Source organism: Coregonus clupeaformis, chromosome 18, assembly GCF_020615455.1.
Source record: "Coregonus clupeaformis isolate EN_2021a chromosome 18, ASM2061545v1, whole genome shotgun sequence".
Lineage (NCBI taxonomy): Eukaryota > Metazoa > Chordata > Actinopteri > Salmoniformes > Salmonidae > Coregonus > Coregonus clupeaformis.
In genome coordinates, this window is record NC_059209.1 from 27,239,091 (window position 1) to 27,254,726 (window position 15,636).

The 15,636-nt window shown below is 46.7% G+C and overlaps 1 protein-coding gene across 1 annotated transcript in view; it reads left to right on the forward strand.

Annotated features, from left to right (window-relative positions):
* The window catches only part of LOC121530646 (semaphorin-4C), an 88,686-nt gene extending 79,299 nt beyond the window's left edge, over nucleotides 1–9,387 (forward strand). The window contains exons 11-16 of the mRNA XM_041835764.2: nucleotides 318–531; nucleotides 3,343–3,458; nucleotides 4,329–4,486; nucleotides 4,695–4,786; nucleotides 5,076–7,743; nucleotides 8,050–9,387. Coding sequence (XP_041691698.2) covers nucleotides 318–531; nucleotides 3,343–3,458; nucleotides 4,329–4,486; nucleotides 4,695–4,786; nucleotides 5,076–5,980 — 1,485 coding nt within the window. The 3' untranslated portion in view covers nucleotides 5,981–7,743; nucleotides 8,050–9,387. The remainder of the gene's footprint in view (nucleotides 1–317; nucleotides 532–3,342; nucleotides 3,459–4,328; nucleotides 4,487–4,694; nucleotides 4,787–5,075; nucleotides 7,744–8,049) is intronic.
* Nucleotides 9,388–15,636: the final 6,249 nt, after the last annotated feature.

A 15,636-nucleotide genomic window follows, 5' to 3' on the forward strand; every position in this document is an offset into this window, starting at 1 on the left:
GGGAGGGAGGAGGGAGGGAGAGAGGGGGAGGGAGGGTGGAGGGAGGGTGGAGGGAGAGAGGGGGAGGGAGGGTGGAGGGAGAGAGGGGGAGGGAAGGGGGGAGTGAGGGAGGGTGGAGGGAGAGAGGGAAAGGGAGGGTGGAGGGAGAGAGTTGGACAGGGAGAAGGGAGTCTGGAGAGCGATCAGAGCCAACAAGCGATGCCAGCCTGTCCCACAACTAACAACGTTCCTTGTTTCTTCCTCTCTCTCCCTCACCTCTCTCTGTTCCCTCTCTCTCTCCTTTCTGTCTCGTCTCTCCTTTCTTCTTCACGGTGCAGTGCATTACAAGCTGGCACAGGGAGAACGGCTACAACAGCTCTCTTCAGCTGCCAGACGCCACCCTCAACTTTGCCAAGAAGCACCCTCTGATGGAGGAGAAGGCCCAGGCTCGCCCCCTACTGCTCACCAAGGGCATCAACTTCACCCGCCTGGCAGTGGACCGGGTCAGCTCCCTGGACCAGCGTGCATACAACATGCTTTTCATCGGCACAGGTAACTAACTATATGCAACTATATAACTATACAACTATACTGTTCATAGGCACAGATACAGTGCCTTCAGAAAGTATTCATACCCCTTGACCTTTTCAAAATGTTGTTGTGTTACAGCCTGAATTTAAAATGGCTTACATTTTTATTTTAAGTCACTGGCCTACACACAATACCCCATAATGTCAAAGTGGTATTATGTTTTTAGAAAATTGTAAAAATTTATAAAAAATGAAAAGCTGAAATGTCTAAATAAAGTATTCAACCACATTTTTTATGGAAAGCCTAAATAGGTTTGCGAGTAGAAATGTGCGTAATTGCTTAACAAGTCACATAATAAGTTGCATGGACTCTGTGTGTAATAATAGTGTTTAACATGATTTATGAATTACTACCTCATCTCTGTACCCCACACATACAATTATCTGTAAGATCCCTCAGTCGAGCAGTGAATTTCTAACACAGATTCAACCACAAAGAACAGGGAGGTTTTCCAATGCCTCGCAAAGAAGGGCACATATTGGTAAATGGGTACAACAACAAAAAACAAAAAAACATTGAATATCCCTTTGAGCATGGTGAAGTTATTAATTACACTTTAGATGGTGTATCAATACACCCAGTCACTACAAAGATACAGGCATCCTCCCTAACTCAGTTGCCGGAGAGGAAGGAAACCGCTCAGGGATTTCACCATGAGGCCAATGGTTACTTTCAAACAGTTACAGAGTTTAATGGCTGTGATGGGAGAAAACTGAGGATGGATCAACAATACTAACTTAATTGACAGAGTGAAAAGAAGGAAGCCTGTACAGAATAAAAAATATTGCAAAACATGCATTGTTTTTGCAACAAGACACTAAAGTAATACTGCAAAAAATGTGGCAAAGCAATTAATACAAAGTGTTATGTTTGGGGCAAATCCAATACAACACATTACTGAGTACCACTCTCCATATTTTCAAGCATAGTGGTGGATGCATCATGTTATGGGTATGCTTGTAATTGTTAAGCACTTGGGAGTTTTTCAGGATAAAAAGAAACGGAATGGAGCTAAGCACAGGCAAAATCTTAGAGGAAAACCTGGTTCAGTCTGCTTTCCACCAGACACTGGGAGATTAATTCACCTTTCAACAGGACAATAACCTAAAACACAAGGCCAAATATACACTGGAGTTGTTTACCAAGACAACATTGAATGTTCCTGAGGGGCTTAGTTACAGTTTTGACTTAAATCGGCTTGAAAATCTATGGTAAGACCTGAAAATGGCTGCCTAGCAATGATCAGCAACCAACTTGACAAAGCTTAAATATTTTTTTAAAGAATAATGTGCAAATATTGTACAATCCAGGTGTGCAAAGCTCTTAGAGACTTACCCAGAAAGACTCACAGCTGTAATCGCTGCCAAAGGTGATTCTAACATATATTGACTCAGGGGTGTGAATACTTATATATACTTATACTTGATATTTCTGTATTTCATTTTCAATAAAATTGCAAACATTTCTAAAAACATGTTTTAATTTTGTCATTATGTGGTATTGTGTGTAGATGGGTGAGAAAAAACATATATTTAATCCATTTGGAATTCAGGCTGTAACACAACAAAATGTGAAATAAGTCAAGGGATATGAATACTTTCTGAAGGCACTATAACTATGTACAACTATATACTGTTCATAGGAACAGGTAACCACTGACAGGGAATACAACATGCTCTGTAGGTACCTACCGATGATGAATATACAGTAGGTATGTTTATGGTACATTCTGACAGGGCCCAGATGAACCTTTATGCTCACTAATATGCTAGAGAAGTTGCCCTGAACCACAATTTACTTTACCCCTAATCCCAAGAAAACCCTCAAGAAGACCCACAATTTACAAGAGATCAGTGTTCAGGCAGTTTCAAGACAACTTCATCCTACTCCAACTACAGTACTTCCCGTTAAGTAGCCTACTAGCTATTTATAATTCCACTCACTGCAATGCAGTGTAGAGTGTTTCCCTTACTGTGCCTGTGGTGTGTTGGAGGCCCATAACTGTCAGAGTGACGATGGGCTCAGTAGCCTGGTAGGCCCCCTGCTGATGTGCTTCACAGCACAAACTCAACGGGGCCCTTGGCAGACGTACACACTGCCAGTTAGGCTGCCGGCTTGATTAGCTATTAACTGCAGCAGGACGATAGCTTATGCGGAGAGAACGAGTCTGGCGAGGGCGTTTAGAAACGGAGGATGGGATTGGGGGATTAGCTGAAATGCCCTGACACAACGAGACAGGAGCATGATGTGTGTGTGTGTGTGTGTGTGTGTGTGTGTGTGTGTGTTGCTCTGCTCTGTGCCAGGCTCCCGTAGGTTGCAGGGTCAGTCCCTCACATTATCCGTAACAGTCCCACTGTGGTGAGGGCGGGAGGCAGGGCAGGCGCAGCACACACAGCACATCTCTGCTCATAAAAGCCTCATACACCCAGACAGACACACAATGTCACACCGCCGGAAGCAGCAGCTCAATTGCCTTTCAAAGCAGGGGATGTAACCTTGATCACAATACTACCCATATAGAAAACTACAGTACAATATTCTGACATTATATATCTCTCTCCTCTCATCTTACCTAATCCTTCCTCCTACCTTTCCTCTTTATCCCCTCTTCTCTTTTCTCTCCTCTACCTTTCCTCCTCTCCTCTCTTTCCATCTGTTTTCTCCTATCGTCCTACCCTCTTTTCTCTCCTCTACCTTTCCTCTCTTCTCCTACTCTCTTTCATTGCACTCTTTTATCTCCTTTTCCCCTCCCCCTCTCCTCTCCTCCTCTAGCGGATGGCTGGTTACAGAGGGTAGTGATCCTAGGCTCGGAGGCCCATGTGATTGAAGAGATACAGCTGTTTGATTCTCCCCAGCCAGTGGACAGCCTGACCATCTCTCACACCAAGGTAACACTCAACACTAGGCTAGGGTTTCAATAAATTCCCTGGTTTTCCAGAAATCCTGGTTGGAGGATTTCGGATTTCCTGCTTATTCCCTCCTGACTCCAACCATAATTTTGGTGAAACCAGGGAATTTATTGAAGGTTCCAGGAATTTTGCAACCCTACACTAGGCATAGGAGTTTCCCCCAGCCCTACATATAGTAGACTGTCACCAGGCCCAGGAGGTATCCCTGGTTCTACACCATCATGGACTGTCTCTAGGGTCTGGAGTTTTCTCCAGCTTTACAGATTGACAGACCAACATTGTGTACTTGTGCATCAAGCTGCCTCACACTACAGAAACAGGAGATAGGGTCCTTCCCTATGGGCCGTTCTGGCTTGGACAAGGCTTACTTACACATAGACAATCACTGGAGACAGGAGTCTTCTCTGACCATGTGACTCCTGGCTCTACTCATCACCATTATCCCCTCAGATGACCATGTGACTCCTGGCCCTACTCATCACCATTATCCCCTCAGATGACCATGTGACTCCTGGCCTACTCATCACCATTATCCCCTCAGATGACCATGTGACTCCTGGCCCTACTCATCACCATTATCCCCTCAGATGACCATGTGACTCCTGGCCCTACTCATCACCTCTGTTTTACGACATTACACTCACATGTTGACTGGCATTACACTCATGCAGATCCTTATCTAATTAAACCAGGCTTTTCATGGCCAGCGATTTCATAACAAGCTTTTCTCTCTAGCAGAACAAAATGTTATTGTAATTTAAAGTGATTATCCTATTATCTCCGCTGCCCTCTCTGTTATTTTTCTATTTCCCCCCCTCTCTCTCCCTCTTTCTCTGTCTATGTCTGCAGAAGTACTTATACATTGGCTCGCGTTCAAAGGTGCTCCAGCTGCCCTTGGCTAACTGCAGCCGCTATCAGTCACAGCCAGACTGCCTTCTGTCCCGGGACCCCTACTGCGCCTGGGACAGCGAGGGCCGTGCCTGTGTCCGAATCGACCTCCACCGCGGGTGAGCATGTCTGCCTCTCCCCTCTGCCCCTGCTCAGGGGTTCTGCCTCCCCCTTCGCTCCCTCCCTCCCTCCTCCCCCTCTCCCCTCTGCCCCTGCTCAGTGGGCTGGGTCTTCCTGTGCCAGCAGCAGCTCAGTGGAGGCCTTTTAGACAGTATAGCAGAAAGACATGTTATTAATACCTGTTCTCTGTGCTCTCTGTTCCCACAGGTCTACCTCCTCCCTATCCCAAGATCTGATGCTGGAGAGATTCAGCAGGGGCAAAGCCAAGTTTGACAAGCCTGTGGCCATCCCCAGCCCTGGTGAGTGGGAAAGAGAAACTGGACTGGTGACCCCTTGTGGCAATAGGTGGTCACTACAGCTGTAGTAATTTTGATAGAGTTGTTGAATGAAGTTAAACTTAGAATTGAGCATTTTTTGTTGTTGAGTTGAACAAAGAGTTGATAAATGAAATCTAATAGAGTAGAAGTGAATTGAACTGAATTGAGATGAGATGAGTTGAACTTAGAGTTTAGAAATTAAATATTGGCTAACACATAACCTCTCTCTCTCTCTCTCTCTCTCTCTCTCTCTCTCTCTCTCTCTCCCCAGACCACTCTCGGCTGAGGAATGTGACAGTAGTGGTAGAATCAGACATGGTGCTTCCCTGCCAGCTGGTGTCTAACCTGGCCCAGCCCTCCTGGGTCCTCAACGACCGCGAGCTGCAGCTAGGAGACGAGGAGGCCGGGGGGGCACGCTTCGACCAGGCCCTGAAGGCTCTGGTGGTCCCTAACGCCATGCCAGTGCACGCGGGACGCTACGTGTGCTACTCCGAGGAGCAGGGGGTAAAGTTTCAGATGCAGCGCTACCAGGTGTCGGTGGTGGCAAGCTCTCCTGTGGTCATGGCGGCCCGGGCCCCTGACGGCAGCATGGGTCTGTTCTGGGTGTTAGTGATCACCCTGGGGGCCGCCTGTTTATTACTATTGGTGGCAGCTCTGTATCTGAGGAGACGTCTGAAGCTGGCCCTAGGTAAAGGGGCAGACATGAAGCCTCTGGAGAGCACCCTGGTCTACCCCATCACCCTGCCCAAGGAGCCACCCACTTTCGTGCCCAGCAAAATGCCCAGCGACGAGGACCGCTTCTGGGAGACGGGCGCCAACTACTACTACTCAGACGGCTCGCTGAAGATTGTTCCGGGCCACGCCCTGGGCCCCAGCAGCCAGTCTCACCACCACACCCCCACGGCGTCTTCCAGCACCATCCCCGGCCAGCCCATCCACTCACCCAGCCGGCTCAGCCTTACCAACATCAGGGGTTCCGGCAGCAATGGCTACATCCGCCTCAACCTGAGCTCGGCCGTGGAGGAGAGGGTTAGCGGGGGTGGTTCTGGGGGAGGAGGGCTGGGGCTTAGCGGGGGCGGGAACGACTACTCCAGCCCTTTCAAGGAGGAGCTGCGTCGGACCCTGCAGCAGAGGAGCGTGCTGCCTGATGCCAACCCTGAAGAGTCGTCTGTGTAGTCTTTCTACGCGCCCGTCATAATGAAAAAACAAAACAAGAGACAACGAACATCAACTAACCTACCTCCCTCCTTTACAGGACTCCTCTCACTCTCTCTTTCTCAGCTCCACTCTCACTCCATGCTTTCTCTCGTTTTCTGCCAATGCTCATTTGGCTGACTCTGTGACTGGCGGCAGACGTTTTTAACACACAGCATGTGATGTGACACACACATCAGCATCCGCTCCTGTTATTATTTTTATTATTATACGCCACACTGGCTGTCACATTTTAACTTCTTCAGCAGTTTAACTTGCTTTCACTGTGCAAATCTCAAGCTGTGTAAATTCTGTATTTAAAGACAATTGAACGCAGAGGGCCTACACCTCAAGCATGTCAGTCAAACAAATGGAGAGGTTTCCTGAGAGCACTGCTTCATGATAAGAGAGGACCAAGAACTCCTGACAAGGTTGTAGCTTCAGCGCTATACCAATAATCCAATAGTCAAGCAGCACAAGTCGACTGACTGAAAGATGGAGGAGCTGGCTTGCCTTTTTTCTGTTCTGTTGGGGACTTTTTCGCTTGTTGCACTTAACATGGGAGTATGGGAGTCTATTTTGTATTTGTGAGCAAAGGGAGTGAGAGAGTCACATAAAAAGACAAATTAATCTCAAAAGCAAGACGACAATCACGTTCCTCTCTCCGGGGGTAAAACCTGGGAAGGAAAGGGATGGAGAGAGAGAGAATGAAGGAAGTTTTGCGTGAAAGACATGGGGTTTACATGAAGGACAAACTCTCAATTAGACTTTCTCGGCTCAATTTGTACTTTTTTCACGTTGTCAGTCTTTCTTCTGAGAAAGTCTTCGACCCCTGCCACATTGATATATTGTGACAATTTAAATTAAGACATTTCTATGTGTTGTTTTTCAAAGTCTTACGGACTACGGAAGCGACAAATGGAGACCAATGGCTTTAAAGCACCCCTATGTGAATGAGAATGTGAGAGAAGCACGTACCTACCTCTCCTATCCCTGCACAAAGTAGATATCTCCCCAAATAACCTCCACACTAGTAAATACATTTTAGTACTACTTTTACAATAACTGCACTATACATTTACACAAGTGGTTAATGGGAATTTCAGTTAAACCCATTCAGATACTTATACACTTCCTTGTGATGTGATTATGGAAATGTCTGTTTGACATAATCCCACAACAGAATCTACAACAGCACATTCACTTATTATTCAGAATTTGAGATTAAATGAAGGCATTGCTTTCAGCCATGTAGTAGGGATGGCACGGGGGAATGTAGGTAAACTCTCACCAAACTGTTGCGACTGCAGTGGATGTCTCAACAAGTGCTTTATAATATGTATGTGTATGGGTGGGGGTGGTGGCGGGTTGAACTGCCAAAAGGAGCCCTCTCTCCCCTGCACTGCCCTGAATGCCAAACCTGGTGGATGTAGTAGTATGTCCTGGAGGGGGCGGGCCATAGCACTGTACCTGTCCTAGACACACCCTTTAATATCCCCTTATTTCCCTAAACCTCACCCACTTACCCACATACCCACCCACCTCCCTACCTACCTACCGATGTCCAGAGAATGACCTGGCGCTACTGTGGAAAGCCTGAATTCAGAGAGAAGGACGGACACTGAACTGTAAACCCACAATGCCTGTGCTGTTAGATGGACAAGCAGACAACAGATGGTAGATAGATGAATGGCCTGTGACGAACCAACGGCTCCCGAGAGCGATCAGAGGCTCATCAATCAGAGGTATGGCTCTCCCTCGCTCTCTGAAAGCCTACAGACACCTATCCTGATCCCAGATCTGTTTGTGCTGTCATGCCAACTACTAGGTCATTGTTATGACTTGGCGTGACAATGACGTAGGAGTTGGCAAGACAGTACAAACAAATCTGGGACTAGCCTAAGAGACACCCAAAGACCTAGCCAGAAAAATAACTGCCACAATCAAGTTTTACAGCGTTGCATATACAATGAAATATACTGCTCCAGGGACTATATATCACTATGTGTGCCCACTCTAACCTGTTCCTCTTCCTGTGCTTTGTCTTCTAGGGGTGGCTTTGTGACACATCTGCAGGGACCAGAACAACACAACACAAAGGAGGAACAAGAGGAGGACAATGTTTATTTCTTTCTCTCCAAAATGTAGACTAGAGACAGCTGAAGGGGATATAGAATATTGTAATGATCCCTGGGTTGAAGAGGTACTTACTTACTTGGCCATCAGTGGTTAGTTCATCCTAGTGTTGCATGATCTTCTCTGCAAATGTACTGTACACATCTCTGATGACATGATCAGAATTGTAAAAGAAGTGTATAATGTTTCAAACTTTTGCAGATACTAATGTTTTCTACTAAAAAAAGTTTAATTAATGCTTAAGAGTTGTTAAGGACTTCTTTATGAATACATCCATCTTCTTAACATGTTTACTTTTGTTGTGCCTCTTCACCTTCGGATAAGCCAAAGTAGACTGCAGTTGCTTTTTTGAAAAGGGTATTATTTGATATTATTTTATTATTCCACTTCGATATTTAAGTTTCAACAATCCGTCCAACTAAACTTCAAAGAACTCTCATCTCTGGAACTTTCCTGCATATTTTATTTAGAGCTTTTTCTTCAGAAGGCAACAAGCTTGTGGCTGGTCAACATCCTGTTTAGATGTCAGTAGTAATCTACTGACGCCGATCCCTGACTTCATACCACATGAGAAAGTAAACAAATCATCAGAACGTCATAGGACCAACCAAGCAAAGCAACTTCCTTTTAACCAAATGATAACTCGTGATTTCATGATCTGAGGTTTGATATAAAATCTTAAATATTTATACATTTAATATGTATAGATTGAATATGTTACCAAGCACTGGTTCAGACACTTTACAATCTATTAACATTACCCTTAAGAGATTGCTGTACATTCAAGCTACAGGAGCTGTTAAGATTGGTATAGATATTTAACTGATTTGTCTTACAATTATGTATTACATTTTTTGTCATAAAACTGTCTTAGAAGAAAATTATCCATCAAACAAAAGTGATGTAAGGCTCAATCTAAAAAAGATATCTGCATGTGCGACCTGTGTGTAACAATTCTGGATCTACATAGGCTAGTTATTATACTCTGCCTGTCAAAACAACGCTTTCCACAATCTTCTCACCTAAGACTCTTCATATTCTGCTGTTTTTCAATAATATTATTATATTACCATTATTATTATTATTATTAATTTACTTTTTGGCTTTAAGTTGCAAAAGTTCCTCTGGCTGTTTTTTTTTTTTTTTAAGGGTGTTAAGTAACTTATTTTGCTTGTAAAAACATGTCTATTTATTATCATTGTACATATGTCCTTATTTTTTATATGTGTGTATATATACATGAATAAAAGTAGAGATCTACTCAAATTGTGTATGTATGTGCTGGGGGTTCATGCAAATGGAAACCATCAAACCAAGAGACTGGGTGTAAGCATAAACATCCCTGTTATCCAACATTCAAGGGTACAAAATTATATTATAAATTAAAATGAGTGAGCTTCAACTCATTAGTGAGATAGCCTGGGCATTCAGTGCATTAGAGGCAGAATGTGAAAAGGATGTAGGCCTAGTCGTATACTCTCACTAATTAAAACAAGTAGCTATGGGAAAAGAAGAGCTTTACCAAGGGTAAATTATAATTAACAGGAAACAAACATCCCACCCATGTAGGAACTCATGTAAGATACCTCATTAAAGATTATTCTTTATCACACAGGGGAATTATAATGGTTATATAAGGTCTTCCTAAAGAAACTGAACCAATTTGTAACATTACACTTCAATTTTAGCAGACACTCTTATACAGAGCAACACAACATTTGGGTTAAGTTGCTCAAGGGAACATCAACAGATTTTTCACCTAGGGGATTCAAACCAGTGACCTTTCAGTTACTGGCCCAACACTCTTAACCACTAGTCTACCTGCCACCCTAACTGTTACGCTATGGTTCAACCCAGCACTCAGAGAAACAAACACGACTAAGGGAGTGGAGGAAACAAAAATTATTTTAATAAAAGTTCAATTTGTCTTAGTCCAAAAAAACAACTGAAGAAAAGGAACAGAGTGGGCTAGTCGGCTCCGGAGGAAGGAGAGGCTGAGGCAGGCAGGCAGGCAGGCAGGCACGAAGGCAGGCAGGCAGGGAGGTATGTCTGAACTGAAGACAAAACAAACGACAGGTTAAGGAGAGTAAAAAGCCAGGCTGAAGACTAAGATAATATAACTTTACTGGTGAGCCAAGTTACCGCTCTAGTAAGAACAACGATCTGGCGCCGGTGGAGAGCCATGCCCAGGAATTAGTAGTGCAGGTTGATGAGAGAATAGGATGCAGCTGCGTAGGCAGGAATCACTGGAAACAACCCGCAGCTGCACAGGAGAGGCAGATCCTGAGCACGCCCCCTGATCCACTCCAGACACACCCACATAAAGGGGACAAACACACATACAGATACAACAGACAAAGAGGGGACAAAACAAGGAGGAAGGGAAACAGAAAAGGGAGAGACAAGCTGCCCACATAACAGTACCCCCCCCTCAATGGTCGCCACCTGGCGACCCACCAGGCCTGTCAGGGTTGTCGTGATGGAAGTCCGTGATCAGCTGGGGATCCAACACAAAACGCTTAGGGACCCAAGACCTCTCCTCTGGTCCATAACCTTCCCAATCGACTAGGTATTGGAGACCCCTACCCCGCCTCCGAGAGTCCAGGAGCCTACTGACGGTGTAGGCCGGATGGTCGTCAATGAGGCGAACAGGTGGAGGTGGATCAGCCGGCGGACACAAAAGGCTGGAGGACACAGGTTTCAGTTGGGAGACGTGGAAAGTAGGGTGTATCTTCTTGGCTGAAGGCAACTTCAAACGAACTGCAGCGGGGTTAATGATGGACTCCACCACAAACGGACCCAGGTACCGAGGAGACAGCTTGCGTGATTTGGTACGAAGAGGTACGTTCTTTGATGACAGCCAAACCTCTTGACCAGGATGAAACACAGGTGCGGGAGTCCTGCTCCTATCCGCTGTCGTCTTGTTCCTGTCGGTGGTCCGAAGCAATGCTTCCCGAGCGTCGCTCCACACTCTCTGGCAGCGGCGGAGGTTCTCCTGAACCGAAGGAACAGCCAATTCCTTCTCCTGAGCAGGAAACAGAGGGGGTTGATAACCCATGGTAACCTCGAAGGGTGAAAGACCGGTGGCAGAGGTGGTGAGGGAGTTGTGGGGCGTACTCTATCCAAGGCAGATGTTTGGCCCAGGATGATGGATGTTGAGCAGCCACACAACGAAGGGTTGCTTCGAGGTTTTGATTGGCTCTTTCTGTTTGACCGTTGGTCTGGGGATGAAACCCTGAGGACAGACTAACGGAAGCACCCAAAGCAGAACAGAAAACCTTCCAAACACGGGAAGTAAACTGTGGGCCTCTATCAGATACGATGTCCACAGGTATTCCATGGGGACGGAATACATGTTGGACTAGGAGGTCCGCTGTCTCACTGGCAGACGGTAATGCTATATAGTGGACAGATTTAGAGAATCTGTCCACAATGGTAAGTATAGTATCATTACCTTCAGACTTGGGTAGGCCGGTGACAAAATCCATGGCAATGTGGGACCAGGGACGGCTGGGAACTGGGAGGGGTAGCAGCAGCCCCGAAGGGGACTGATGGGAGGCTTTGCCCCGAGCACAGGTTGAACAGGCTGCCACAAAAGCCCGAACGTCAGTTTCCATTGAAGGCCACCAAAAATGTCTCCTAAGCAGCGTCAACGTGCGTCTCATCCCAGGGTGACCAGCAAAACGGGAGGTGTGAATCCACTGCAACACCTGAGACCGGACCGTCTCGGGAACAAAGAGTAGGTTGGGAGGTCCCGGGTCCGTGGCAAGTGCAGTCTTCACAAGAGACTCGATCTCCCACTGTACTGCCGCCACGACGCATGAGGAAGGCAGGACTGCCTCAGGCTCGCTGGTCTCCAAAGGGTCAGCAAACTGGCGGGACAAAGCATCTGGTTTAACATTTCTTGACCCCGGTCTGTATGTAAGAATAAAGTTAAACCTACTAAAAAACAGGGCCCATCTGGCTTGGCGTGAGTTGAGTCTCTTAGTGGCTTGGATGTAAGCCAAGTTTTTGTGGTCTGTCCAGACCACAAACGGCAGTTCAGCTCCATCCAGCCAGTGCCGCCATTCTTCCAGTGCTAGCTTGACCGCCAGCAGTTCCCGGTTTCCAACGTCGTAATTCCGTTCTGTGGGTGACAATTTCTTGGAGAAAAAAGCACAGGGGTGAAGCTTTTGGTCAGTGGGGGAGCGCTGGGAGAGGACTGCTCCCACACCTGAGTCCGACGCATCCACCTCCACAACAAACTGCAGAGAGGTATTGGGGTGTATCAACACGGGGGAGGTGGAAAACAGTTCCTTCAAAACCCCTACCGCCTGCTCCGCCTCAGGGGACCACAGAAAAGGGACTTTTGGGGATGTGAGTCTAGTAAGGGGTGCCACCACTTTACTAAAACCCTTAATGAATCTACGGTAGAAGTTAGCAAAGCCCAAAAATGATAAAGTGATAAGCGTTCCTGAGGTCGAGCTTGGAAAAAACTGTGGCGCCATGCAGAGGTTCAAAAGCTGAGTTGATGAGTGGAAGGGTATACTTGTTTTTAACAGTTATGTTGTTTAAACCCCTGAAATCGATACAGGGGCGTAACGACTTGTCTTTTCCACGAAAAAGAACCCTGCACCCAAAGGAGACGACGAGGGACGGATTATGCCCGAGGCCAGAGAATCCCCAATATACTGCTCCATTGCCTCTCTTTCCGGTCGGGACAGATTGTATAAGCGACTAGAGGGCAAGGGAGCACCAGGAAGCAGTTCAATAGGGCAATCATAAGGCCTATGTGGTGGTAGAGACAGAGCCTTGTCCTTACTGAAAACCTCCGCTAAGTCATGGTATTCTTTGGGGACAGATGACAGATCGAGAGGAGCTGAGGGATGAGTTGGGTTACACTTAGTGGGGGGAACCGCTGATCTAAGGCACTCTGAATGGCAGTTAGTGCTCCAACTGAGAATGGTGGGACGTGTCCAATCAATTTGTGGGTTGTGAAGAGCCAACCAGGGGAAGCCAAGGATTAGGGAGGTAGCTGAGCCAGACATAACTCTTAACTGAATGCTTTCACAATGATTGCCAGAAATCACTAGGGAAACGGGGAGGTTTGATGAGTTATCTCCGCAAGGAGGCGCCCATCAAGGGCTGTGACCCGAATGGGGGTAGGTAGTGGCTCCATGGGGATACGAGCTTGTGTAACGAACTGGTGGCTAATAAAGTTGTCTTCTGCACCTGAGTCTATGAGAGCTGAGAGTGGCAGGAATGACTCTGGAAACGTAAGGTTACAGGTACTTGTAATCGGGGAATGACGGGTTCCGGATCTAACTCTGGGCTCGCAAGTAGACCCACCGTTACGAGCGAGCCTTGTCTTTTGGGTCGCTTAGGGCATGTAGCCAGAATGTGTGTGGCGTCTCCACAGTACAGGCACTCACCTGCCTGGAGGCGCCGTTGCCGCTCTGCTGGAGGTAGTTGAGCTCGACCCACTTGCATTGGTTCCTCCCTCTGTGCTCGGGATGGGATCAGGAACAAGAAGCTGCCGGCTCCGGGAGGCGAGACTCGAGTGGTTGAAGGCTGGGGAACTCGTCCTCCTAGATGTGGCCGACCGCCTCTCTCCCGACGCCTCTCCCGCAACCGGTTGTCTAGCTTAATGGACAGGGAAACGAGAGAATGTAAATCATGTGGCTCATCACGAGCAGCCAGTTCATCCTTAATGGCTTCATTCAAACCGTTTAGAAATGCTCCTTGAAGTGCCACATTGTTCCACTTGGAGTCCGTTGCCAACGTCCAGAACTCAATAGAGTACTCTGCCACACTGTTAGAACCCTGCCTCAAATTAAAAAGTATCTTGGAGGAATTACCCACATGGTCAGGATGGTCAAAAACAGTCTTCAATTTAGCAGAAAAATCAGCAAAAGTCAATCCAGTCAAAGTTTGATCTGAGCACACAGCCTCAGCCCAAACCAGAGCTCTCCCTCTTAACAGCCCCAGAACATAATGTACCTTAGAGGAATCAGTAGAAAACGACAGTGGTCTCTGCCGAAAAATCAAGTCACACTGAAGCAAAAATCCCCGGCACTTGTCCAATTCTCCATTGAACGGTTCAGGCGACGTGACAGGAGGTTCCCGACGGAACGAAGCCTGCATAATGTCCGAGGAAACAACTTGGGGTGCATCAAACTGGGGGTCAGAGAGAGATGGAGAACTGATAACAGACAATTTAGAGACTTGTGTAGTTAACTGAGTCACCTGGTTCATTCAGCAATTGATGATTATCTTCCACAAGAGTCCGAATCAATTGGTCATGCTGTCCTAGCAACGTTCCTTGAGCCTGGATAGCTTGTTGGAAGCTGTCTTCGTTTGCCCCGTGCTGTTTCTCTGTTGGGTCCATGGCCAGATCGTTCTGTTACGCTATGGTTCAACCCAGCACTCAGAGAAACAAACACGACTAAGGGAGTGGAGGAAACAAAAATTATTTTAATAAAAGTTCAATTTGTCTTAGTCCAAAAAACAACTGAAGAAAAGGAACAGAGTGGGCTAGTCGGCTCCGGAGGAAGGAGAGGCTGAGGCAGGCAGGCAGGCAGGCAGGCAGGCAGGGAGGTATGTCTGAACTGAAGACAAAACAAACGACAGGTTAAGGAGAGTAAAAAGCCAGGCTGAAGACTAAGATAATATAACTTTACTGGTGAGCCAAGTTACCGCTCTAGTAAGAACAACGATCTGGCGCCGGTGGAGAGCCATGCCCAGGAATTAGTAGTGCAGGTTGATGAGAGAATAGGATGCAGCTGCGTAGGCAGGAATCACTGGAAACAACCCGCAGCTGCACAGGAGAGGCAGATCCTGAGCACGCCCCCTGATCCACTCCAGACACACCCACATAAAGGGGACAAACACACATACAGATACAACAGACAAAGAGGGGACAAAACAAGGAGGAAGGGAAACAGAAAAGGGAGAGACAAGCTGCCCACATAACACTAACATCTTAAATTAGGCCTACTGGCCCTGTGCTTTTGGAGTCCTTTTTTGAACATGTCATTAATTGTATTATTCTATTAGGCTCAATATATAATATTATATTAGGCCTGATATTAGGTCAAGTCATTATATTATCATAGGCTTTCAACTCACCTTGAGCAAAGCCTGGGAGCCAAGGCTATATTCTAATAGGCCTGATTCTATTTTATTAGGCATGATATAAGTCCTAGTCATCTATTCTATCAGGCCTATTCTCTCTCCAGATGCAAGGCCTGCATTACCATGTCTAGCATTCATCCAGTCTCCTCTTCCCTGTTCAGGTTGTGCCTGCTGCTTACCCATGTGCCTGGTGCTAGCGAAGCCACATGCTCTCAGTGTGCCAGACACACAGACCTAGCTGTGGGGAGTGAGGAAGGGGTGGGAGTGTGACGTCACAGTGTAACCAGCTGGGCCACAGAGAATGCTTTAATCTCCTCTTTATAGGTCACCAACTATGGCTATGTATGCTCTTACTCATCTCATCTCACATGCACACACACACACACAGG